Below are 10,974 nucleotides of genomic sequence, written 5' to 3'. Positions count from 1 at the left end.
CTTTCAGATTATAATTGACTTTTTTCCCCCAATTTTACATTCGATAACCGGGGTTCGATATGTAAGAAAAACAATTTAACCAAAGAAAAGTGAAGGCAGAAAAATATACCCAAGTCTCGTCTTAACAGAGGCATTTCCAATAGCATATACATACACACTCAAGTAATTGAGACTTGGAATGAGACAAAAAATTTGAAATGATGGATGCAACAGAGTGAAATGATTGAGAGCCTGCGATGCCTATAATGGGTGGAAGCTTAAAAAATGAGTTAAATAGTGAGAGCAAGCAAAGGAAAATTGAAATACAAAGGTCTTGGTACCTTTTTTCCCCTAACATATAGTACTTTTGAATCAAAGCAACAATCCAGAAAGCAAGGGTGAATTTACAGTAAGATCAGCTTATAAGCTGATCATGGAACCCAACTGGGAGGATGAACGGACCTACTGGAACTTAGCGTGGAAATATAAGCAAGACTTCACAGAAACAACCGCTGCTAGGTTTTGATGTTTCTCTCTGGCTTTGCTTTTTTCTTTTACTCATTGTAATCCCCTGTAAATATCTTTATCTTTTAATACCATTCCACATTCAAAAAGAAAAAAAAGCAGCTCTTCATTCAAGACAGGATGAAGGAGTGTGATTTTTCAGTAGGTTTCATGTGAAAAAGAAAAACTTCCGAGTAAGAAAAATGGATTTGAATTTCCTCCTATTCCTCTCAAAACCACATCTCTGTCATTGGGTTAAAAAAAAATGAGTGATTCAGATTTAATATTTTATAAAATTATTATTATATAGTATTACGTAGAAAGGAGGGGGCAGGCATCCATTTTTCAAAATATTGGGTTTGAACCATTTATTTTTTATTCAATAATAGATATGAGATTCTGAAACGAGAGAGAGGAATTCTAACTTTTGAAAGGATCCACATCCGGGAAAAATGAGGCTAAAGGAATATGCTATTATTATCCTCCATAGTTCTCTTATCTTCATCTCTTTAGTTGCATGTCACAATCTCAACTTTTGCTTCATAAAAAATGAACTCATCCTCTGTTTTCCTCTGTTCATCTCTTTTGCAAACCAGCAAATATTACACATATATGAAATCTTCAACACTTATAAAATAACTAATAAAACCTGAAATATTCATCTTAATATTGAAATTACATATAATATAATATTCAAACATCACTAATTCCCTCATGTTCTATCTCTCAAATCCATTGCAATCTGAGACAGAGTCTGTGTAGAGGACCCATCTTCGTTCAGTGCATTAGCAGCAGAATCCTTCAAGTCTTCCATTCTTTTACGAACCTATTGAAGCCCAACACCGAACATCACAAAGCCCAAATGACTAATGGGCTTTTACGTGGATTTTTTGTCATTCTAGATTTTTCTTTTCTGTCCATATTGCTTGTTATACATCTCACTGTCTATATATAGTGACTTACTGTACACCTCGCAAGGCAAGAAATAAGATACTTCATACAGCATTAGCTCATTTGTGTTTTACTGTCTTTTCATGGTATCAGAGCCACGTTCCAAAATATGTCTTCCTCACCTAGTCTCAATACTACCACAATCACATCTTCTCCCATGTCTCCCTCTTCCTCCTCCAATCCCATTAATACTATCTCTGTTCCTCCTTCTAATCTTCCCCACTATATCACAGTCAAACTTACTCAGGAAAATTATCTTGTTTGGAAAGCTCAAGTTATGCCTTATCTTTATGGACAACAATTGTTTGGTTATATTGATGGCTCTATTCCTCAACCTTCTAAGCTCACTTCTTCTGGTCTTCCAAATCGAGACTACATCACTTGGTTTCATCAAGATCAACTTGTTCTCTCTGTTCTCCTTGCCTCGCTCTCTGAAAAGGTTATTCCTCAGTTCATTCGTCACAGAACTTCAAGAGCTATATGGCTGGCTTTAGAAACCTCTTTCTCTCAGCAAACTCAAGCCAAACTGGTCCATCTGCATCAACAAATTACAAATCTCAAGAAAGGAGGAGAAACTATGTCTGAGTATCATAAACGAGCTACCATTCTAGCTGATTCTCTTGCTGCCGCAGGCAAACCCGTTGCTGATGATGATTTTATTACTTATCTTCTTGCTGGACTAGGTCCTGAATTTGACACTATTGTTACTGTGCTTTCCACCCAGCGTGCTTTTCTTTCCATAGAAGGTGTTTTGAGCCATCTACTGCAGTACGAAGAGCGTATGGCTCATCAGGACCCCGTTTCTCTCTCTTCTGATATTTCGGCTAATTCAGTGGTCCACACCACTTTCATGCCTGCTGTGAGAGGAGGACGTGGTGGCAGAATCTTTTCAGGAAGAGGTTTTGGCAGAGGCTACAACACTTTTAATTATGGTAGAGGCTATAACAACAACTTTGGAAGAGGTCGTGCTTTCCGCGGTGGTCCCTATAGAGGCCGTACTGGGGGACGAAATTACAGAGGAAGTGCTCGTTTCTCCTCCTTTCAACCAGACCAAGATGTGCCTTGCCAACTCTGTAGACGCTTTGGACATTCTGCCCTCACTTGCTTTCAGAGAACTAATCATGCCTTGCAAGCCTCTCCACCACCATCTCTTTCCTCTCACTACTCTGAATATTCAAACATGGAGGACTCACTATGGTATCCAGACACTGGAGCAACTCACCACATGACTCATAATTTTTCAAATCTAAATCTCAACTCTGCTCCTTACTATGGTTTAGACAGTGTTTTGATGAGTGATGGGTCTGCGATGCCTATTCAGAATCAAGGAGCTGGCATTCTTCCTACCCCTTCTGGCAAATTTCTTCTCAATGACCTTTTACATATTCCTACTATTTCTAAAAATTTAATGTCTGTTTATCAATTTTGCTTTGATAATGATGTGTTTTTTGAGTTTCATTCTGGTTATTTTTGTGTGAAGGACGAAAAGACCAAGAGACCTCTTCTTCAAGCTCCAAGCCACAATAAGATGTACCCCTTTCTTCCTTCCGTCTCTCCTCAAGCCTGTTATGGTGTTCGTACCTCTCTTTCACATTGGCATTCTCGTCTCGGTCACCCAGCTCTCCGCACTGTTCAGAAAATTCTCCAGTCAAACTCTCTTCCAGTTTCATCAAAAGATTTTACTCATCAATGTGCAGCTTGTCGTTCTTCCAAGAGTCATCGTCTACCTTCTCCTTTATCATCTCATCGTTCTAATTTTCCATTCCAACTGATATTTTGTGATGTCTGGGGTCCTTCCCCAATATTATCTGTAAACGGCTTTAAGTATTATGCCTCTTTTGTTGATGATTATTCCAGATATATTTGGCTTTTTCCCTTGAAATCTAAGAGTGAACTTCGCACTGTCTTTCATCAATTTAAAACTCTAGTTGAAAATTTTTTTAATTCCAAAATAAGGTCTTTTCAGTCAGATTGGGGTGGAGAATTTCGATCATTAAACAAGGATTTAATTTCCCTTGGCATTAATCACAGAATTACATGTCCTCACACTCACACTCAAAATGGTACTGTAGAAAGAAGACACAGAACCATCGTGGAAACTGGTCTAGCTCTAATGCAACATGCTTCTGTCCCACAAAAATACTGGACTCATGCTTTCGATACAGCTGTTTATTTACTCAATAGGCTTCCAAGTCCAATCTTGAATAATAAAAGTCCATTTGAATTGATATTCAACTTAAAGCCTGACTACACTTTTTTGAGAATTTTCGGTTGTGGATGTTGGCCAAATTTGAGGCCCTATGCTCCAAATAAGCTAAGCCCAAGATCTCAACTATGTGTGTTTCTCGGCTATGCACCAAATCACATGGGATATCTTTGCCTTCATCTACCTACAGGACGCATGTACACTTCAAGAGATGTTATATTTGATGAGAATTGCTTTCCTTTTACAACCCAATCCACTACACAACCCAAACCATCTACCTTAACCATTTGCCTCACTTCCCTTACAAACCAATATTTCTAGCCCAAACACGGTACCTAGCCCATCTTCATCACTAAGTCCAAATGCCTTGCCAACACAAAGCCCAAATGCTCACACCATACGTAACCCAAGTCAAAGCCCAAATGAATACACCATACCTAACCCAAGTCAAAGCACTCTACCTAACCCTATTCCTTCTTCTTTCACTTTGGCGTCACCTTCTCCCTCCTCTAAGCCGTCACCTACTTCGTCCTCTTCCCCACCAAATTCTGCAACGTCAAATTCTGCACCGTTCTCACCATCACCTCAACCCCCTCAACCTACCCATCACATGATTACTAGATCTAAAGCCAATATCTTCAAACCCAAAGCTCTCTCTCCAGATTTTGTTTCCACCGTACACCCAAAAACATCTCACTATGCCTCGGGTCCCATGCCTACTGTTCCTACTTCAGTTGCTCAGGCCCTCAAGTCTCCGTCATGGCGCAAGGCTCTAGATGATGAATTTCAAGCTTTACTTGCTACTCAGACATGGGAGCTCGTCCCTTCTTCTCCTTCTATGAATATCATTGGGTGCAAATGGGTCTTCAGAGAAAAATTTTTGGCGGATGGTTCATTCGATAAGTGCAAAGCTAGACTTGTGGCAAAAGGTTTTCATCAACAACCTGGAATTGATTTTGCTGAAACCTTCTCCCCTGTAGTGAAACCCGTAACTGTCCGACTTATACTTTCCATTGCTCTCTCAAAAGGTTGGTTCATTAATCAATTAGATGTAAGTAATGCCTTTCTCCATGGTCATCTTGATGAAGAAGTTTATATGCATCAACCTCCTGGCTTTGTTAATCCTGACTACCCAACACATGTGTGTAAGCTTCAAAGAGCCATATACGGTCTCAAACAAGCCCCACGAGCTTGGTTTGCTCGACTTAGTGCCAGATTATCTGAACTTGGTTTTCGGCCTTCAAGGTCAGATTCTTCCTTGTTCATTTGCCACAATTCTAAATGTACTATTTATATTTTGATTTATGTGGATGATATTATTGTCACTGGATCTTCTCCCATTGTGATTCAAGAATTGGTTGATGCCTTAAGCTGTTCTTTTCCAGTCAAGAACCTCGGTGCTTTACATTATTTCTTAGGTGTTGAGGTTACATCTATCTCCTCTGGCTTAGTACTTTCTCAACAAAAATACATTTTAGATCTTCTTGACAAAGCTAACATGTCAAATGCTCGTCCTGTCTCCACACCCATTGCCACTAATAGTTGTCTTTCAGCTTATAGTGGAACTGACTTTGATGATCCTCATTATTATCGAAGTATAGTGGGTAGTCTTCAGTACTTAAGTTTTACTAGGCCAGATATCACCTTTGCTGTTAATCGTGTATGTCAATTCATGCATCAACCCAAGGAACATCATTGGACTGCAGTGAAGAGGATTCTCAGATATTTACGGGGTACTTCAAATTTTGCTCTTCATCTTAGAAAATCCTCTTCATCTCAACTACATGCCTTCTCTGATGCTGATTGGGGTGGTAATGTTGATGATTCAAGATCCACAACTGGCTTTGCCATTTATTTTGGTCCTAATCTAGTAGCATGGAGTTCAAAGAAGCAACCTACTGTTGCTCGATCAAGTACTGAAGCAGAATATAAAGCCATAGCTACAGCATCCAGTGATCTGATATGGCTTCAGCAACTCCTTCATGAATTACATATTGTTCTCTCTGAAGCTCCATTTTTGTATTGTGATAATCTGGGTGCAACTTATCTAGTTGCTAATCCTGTATTCCACTCTAGAGCTAAACATATAGCTCTTGATTATCACTTTGTCAGAGAACGCCTTGCTGCTGGTCTTCTCAATGTTCTTCATGTATCTTCAAAGGATCAACTGGCTGACATTCTTACTAAGCCACTATCATCATCCAGATTTGCCACTCTGAGATCGAGTCTCACCGTGCTGCCAGCCCAGTTCCACTCGCGGGGGAGTATTGAAGCCCAACACCGAACATCACAAAGCCCAAATGACTAATGGGCTTTTACGTGGATTTTTTGTCATTCTAGATTTTTCTTTTCTGTCCATATTGCTTGTTATACATCTCACTGTCTATATATAGTGACTTACTGTACACCTCGCAAGGCAAGAAATAAGATACTTCATACAGCATTAGCTCATTTGTGTTTTAGAACCTGTCTTCCTTCTTCATCTTCCATGAATCTTATTATGACCTTAGCTATCTCATCTCTTTCCACCATCCCTCTCTGGTTAGGCTCAGGCCATAAAGCCACTTTCAAGCAATCTGTTAAAAAGGCTGCGTTCATCTTCTGTTCTGCAAACAGAGGCCAAGCTATTATTGGAACGCCATGAACGATACTCTCCATTGTGGAGTTCCAACCACAGTGACTTAAGAATCCACCAACAGAATTGTGACTAAGGATTGGAATTTGAGGTGCCCATGAAGGAACAACAAGACCTTGATCTTTGGTTCTCTCTAAGAACCCATTTGGTACGAAATCTAAAGGGTTCTCACTTGAAGCAGAAAGATAAGCTGCACTAACATCATTACTTGGAGGTCTCACAACCCACAAGAATTTCTTACCACTTAGTTCTAACCCAAAGGTTAGTTCATTGAGTTGATCTTGGGATAATGTTCCTCCACTCCCAAATGAAACATAAAGAACAGATTTTGGTGGTTGATTGTTCAACCAGGTTAAGCAATCCAAGTTCGACCCATTTGTCTCATTATTGGATCGACTTTGTATAATGGGTCCAACCGGATAAATCTGAGGCTTCTTTCCTTTGGTTTCTTCTTGCAAGTTTCCAATTGTCGCAGTTTCTAACTCTAAGAAACTGTTGAACAGAACACCGTCGATTAATCTTGGCTTCTTGGCACGTTCAAAGAATTGCTTACGAACAAGCCCATCATAAAGTGAATCTACGATCTCTCGGCCGCGAACTGGTATACAAGGTGGAATTTCTACGGATTCTGGTACGTCTCTGAATTCTGAATCTTCAAGCTTCATGGAGTTACAGAAGTAGACAGAGAACATCATTGCAGCATAAGGAAGATACATGTAAGATAAAAGGTTGAACTCTGCAGCAAAATCTAGAGCTTCATGTGCGAAACAATCAGTAACCAAAGCAACAAGGGAAGATCTGGAGATTAAGGACTTCAATTCTTGACGAATATATGGTAAAGAGAGAGTGACTGTGAGCTGAACTTGAGCTCCAGGATGAACATTTTCTGGCATGTCGTGCTTGTGAACTGTAGGAAGAAGGATCGAATGAATGTTTGGAGGAAGGGTTTGAAGGTAAGATTCAGAGGAAGAAGGAAGAGTTTCGAGAATTGGAATGATGCAAGTGATGTGAAGATCTGGGTGAAGTTGAAGGAGACGCTTTGAGAATTCGATTACTGGGAAAAGATGGGTGAACCCTGCACTGGAAATGAAGGCGATGTGAGGTGATTTCGCCATGGAAACTGCAATCAATAAGGTTGTGATATTTGGATTTTGGCTCGTATGGTAAGTTATGGTTGCTTTGTTGTTCGTTTGGATGTGGGTGGATTAATTTATAGGGTAATTTATAAATGAGTGATTGAGATTTAATATTTTATAAAACTATTATTATATAGTATTACGTAGAAAGGAAGGGATAGAATGGAATAAAAAAAATAAATGGTTCAAATCCAATATTTTGAAAAATAGATGTCTATCCCCTCCTTTCCACGTAATACTATATAATAGTTTTATAAAATATTAAATCTCAATCACTTATTTTTTTAATCCATATAAGTTTCAAATAATTAATTTGTAAATAACAAACAATTAATTAAAATTAGTTAAGATTTAAACCTATACTTTTATTTTTAATATGTCCTTATAATAAATAAGAAAAATGGTAGACGAGAATGTGTAGGAAAATGTGATAAGAGATATTATGACAGGAAGAGAGATTAAATAATTTTAAAAAATTAGAAAAATGAATTAAATGTTAATATAAATAACAAATTGAAGCTTATAAACTGAAACATATTCTTTCTCGAAACTTATAAATAGTACTAGAGGGAGTATTAATTTTTCCTTCTGAATTACACAATCCACAAATACCTTTTCTTTGTGCAATGACTCCTGAACATCTTAAAAAACTAGAATATCCTCCTTGTTATCTAGTAGCATTGATATTTCTTTATAAGTAGGAGGTTGTAGGTTCGATCTCGCTTGTAGTCTTGGTTTGTTAGTGTCTACTCCATTAATTTAAAAAAAGAAAAAGAAAAACTAGAATATCGTTCTAATATATTCATCACTTAATTGAAAGGCATTTTAAATTTGCCTAAATACTTCTTCGTTATATTAAAAATAAATAAATATTAAGAAATTAGTTGACGATTATAATTAAAATAATGAAATAACTATATTTAAAATTGGACATTTCTATTAAACTGTCAAATATATACATTTTCTTTTATCTTTTTCTATTTATTATAAATACATATTTGAAAATAAAATACATTTCTAACGTATTCTTTTAGTTTTCTGATAAAAAAATTTATTTATTACTTTTAACTAATTTTAATTTTTTTTTAATTCAAGTCTAGTTATTTGAAACTTATAGTAAAGTATTACATTATTGCACCAACCATTAAATGCAACCAAGTAATATTTTCTTTTTGGACAGAGCAACCAAGTAATATTAAATACTAAATATCAAATTTAAAAGGAGAACGAAAAAAGCAATATAAGCACTAAAAATCTCTCTCCATTATTTATTCTTCACAACATTTTCTTCGGTTTGGAATCGGCCTAAAAGCACATCTAACGGTATTGTAATAAGAAATACTAGGACGCAGTAAACAATAAGCAAACTAATAAAACCCAACAAATCGGGAGAGGGGTGTCCGCTTGCTGCTCAATTCCTACTGTCCTCCCTGCTTCCGCCTCGTTTTTCCTTCCCTTTCAAAATGTTTTTTTTCCTTGTTTCTTTTGATTACTAGATTCTAAATTCAATGAGTAACATTTTGATATCTTATGAGCAAAAAATGGAGCTGTTTTCAATTTTTATAATGTTTCAAAAATTTTCAAAAAACAAATGTAAACAGCATAGATTTTTATGTAAATTTTTGAAAACTCATAAAAAATTGAAAACAGCTCCATTTTTTGCCCATAGGATATCAAAATGTTACTGATTGAATATAGAATATAGTAATGAAAAGAAACAAGAAAAAAGCATTGGGAAAGAAAATGAAAATGAGGAGGAAGCAGGGAGGGCAGTAGGGCGGAGGAGCAGGGACCATTCTCCCCAACAAATCTTATCATTTCTGATTCCCATCCAAATTTTTCCATATCAAAGCTACCTGACGTAGTGCTTTTGCAGAAGAGCCATCTTCTTTTAGCGCATTAGCAACAATATCTTTTAAATCCCTTAATCTTTTATAAATCTCCTTACCTTCTTCGCCTTCCATCAAATTCTTTATTGATTCTCCAATTTCTTCCCATTTCACTATGCCATCTTCATTAACCTTTGGCCTCAGTGCCGCCTTCAGATCAGTTAACAAACAAGCATTCATTCTTTGCTCTGCAAACAATGGAAATGCTATTAATGGCACCCCTTTCTGCAAACTCTGAAGGATGGAATTCCAACCACAGTGACTCAAGAATCCACCGATGGAATTGTGACTAAGGATTTGAATCTGAGGTGCCCATGAAGGAATAACCAAACCTTGGTCTCTGGTTCTCTGCAAGAACCCTTCTGGTAAATAATCTAAAGGATTACTGCTATTTTTGGAACCAAAGTAAGCAGCACTAGCAAATTTATTTGGGGCTCTCACAACCATAAGAACTTTTCAGCACTTAGTTCCAACCCTAAAGCCAGTTCATTGAGCTGCTCTTGGGACACTGTCCCTCCGCTCCCAAATGAAACATAGAGAACTATAACACTCTTCTATCAACAGGACATTATTTTTCATGAACTATAGAACGGATCATACACAAGAACGAGCTACACATGAATTATAAAAAAACAAAGTGTAAGAATACTTATTAATTTTGATCTTTTTGTAGTATAATTATAGTTATATACTTGTATAATTGAGATATCCTTAAAATCACTAGATACCCGGCATGACGTGAGGTTGGTTGGTATTTATTTATTTGATTATTATTTGAGGATGAGATAAAGAGAAGATTTAAATATAGAAAAAAAAAATGTTAGTATATATCAAAGTTATTTGAATGCGTAACCAATAATATAAATGTTTTAATCAGCTAGCTGGCTTCTCTCCTTCTGAGTCTATGTCTGAGATTTTAATATTTCCAATGTCTACTTTTTTATATATAAATGACAAATTATGTTTATCACATTGATGTTGGAGATTTGTCCAAGTCAATACAATAATGCCGACAACTTTCGTGGGACTATTTAAGCATCATAGTAACGCTGGCTTGTCTTCAAGCCGACCTATGTTCATTTATTAATGCTAATATGTATATATCAAGACACACACACACACATATATAAGGACCACTCATAGATATGAGAAATCCAAGATGATTATAACTACTCAAAATAGCTTAATTTCTATGAAGCTCTTATGGACTACTCTTCTGATCTTATTTATAAGACACTTCTAGTATATTTCACACATACCAAAGAAAACATTAAAATGCATTAACTCTCCATTAAAATATAATAAATTTTCAATTTTACCCATATTTAATATATGTCTTTTTCAAAAGAGATAACTACCTATACTATAATAAATGAAAGACAAAATAATACATTTAAATTGAAAATTTAATGAAATGACTTATAAATAGGATAAAAAAATACTCTCTCTCTACCTTATAAATAGGACCAGAGGAGTATTTTGGAACTAATTTTTTCATGAGATGACTTAATTGCCCTCCATGAAATTTGTGTAAATTAGTATCTTAGTTGTAGTTGTTATTTGATCAATTAAAATTATTACTTATTGAACTTGTTGTCATTTAATTTTTTTAAAATTTTAAATTAAGGATATTTAAGTAATTTTACCATAAAATTTAACCCAAGTCAACTGCCT

General features: G+C 36.3%; 2 protein-coding genes across 2 annotated transcripts; both read right to left on the bottom strand.

Moving 5' to 3' along the window:
- Positions 1-1,026: 1,026 nt before the first annotated feature.
- On the bottom strand, positions 1,027-7,440 carry LOC114757361 (hydroquinone glucosyltransferase-like). The gene is made up of 2 exons (XM_028946389.1): positions 6,107-7,440; positions 1,027-1,309 (listed from the first exon to the last, which is right to left on the bottom strand). Exons 1-2 carry the CDS (start codon positions 7,388-7,390, stop codon positions 1,196-1,198), a joined length of 1,398 nt encoding a protein of 465 aa, XP_028802222.1. The 5' UTR covers positions 7,391-7,440; the 3' UTR covers positions 1,027-1,195.
- Positions 7,441-9,225: 1,785 nt separating this feature from the next.
- LOC114757317 (hydroquinone glucosyltransferase-like) lies at positions 9,226-9,747 on the bottom strand. The gene has a single exon (XM_028946326.1). It carries the CDS (start codon positions 9,745-9,747, stop codon positions 9,226-9,228), a length of 522 nt encoding a protein of 173 aa, XP_028802159.1.
- Positions 9,748-10,974: the final 1,227 nt, after the last annotated feature.

This window comes from Neltuma alba, unplaced genomic scaffold, assembly GCF_004799145.2.
Source record: "Neltuma alba isolate B1F8T4 unplaced genomic scaffold, ASM479914v2 tig00001468_pilon, whole genome shotgun sequence".
NCBI lineage: Eukaryota > Viridiplantae > Streptophyta > Magnoliopsida > Fabales > Fabaceae > Neltuma > Neltuma alba.
This window is presented reverse-complemented; position numbering and strand designations above follow the sequence as displayed.

Excerpts from the sequence above, each read along its gene's own strand:
- LOC114757361 (XM_028946389.1), bottom strand. The coding sequence starts at position 7,390 with ATGGCGAAATCACCTCACATCGCCTTCATTTCCAGTGCAGGGTTCACC. Across the intron at positions 1,310-6,106 it reads AAGATGAAGAAGGAAGACAG|GTTCGTAAAAGAATGGAAGA; the intron begins GTTCTAAAACAC and ends GGGCTTCAATAG.
- LOC114757317 (XM_028946326.1), bottom strand. The coding sequence starts at position 9,747 with ATGGTTGTGAGAGCCCCAAATAAATTTGCTAGTGCTGCTTACTTTGGT.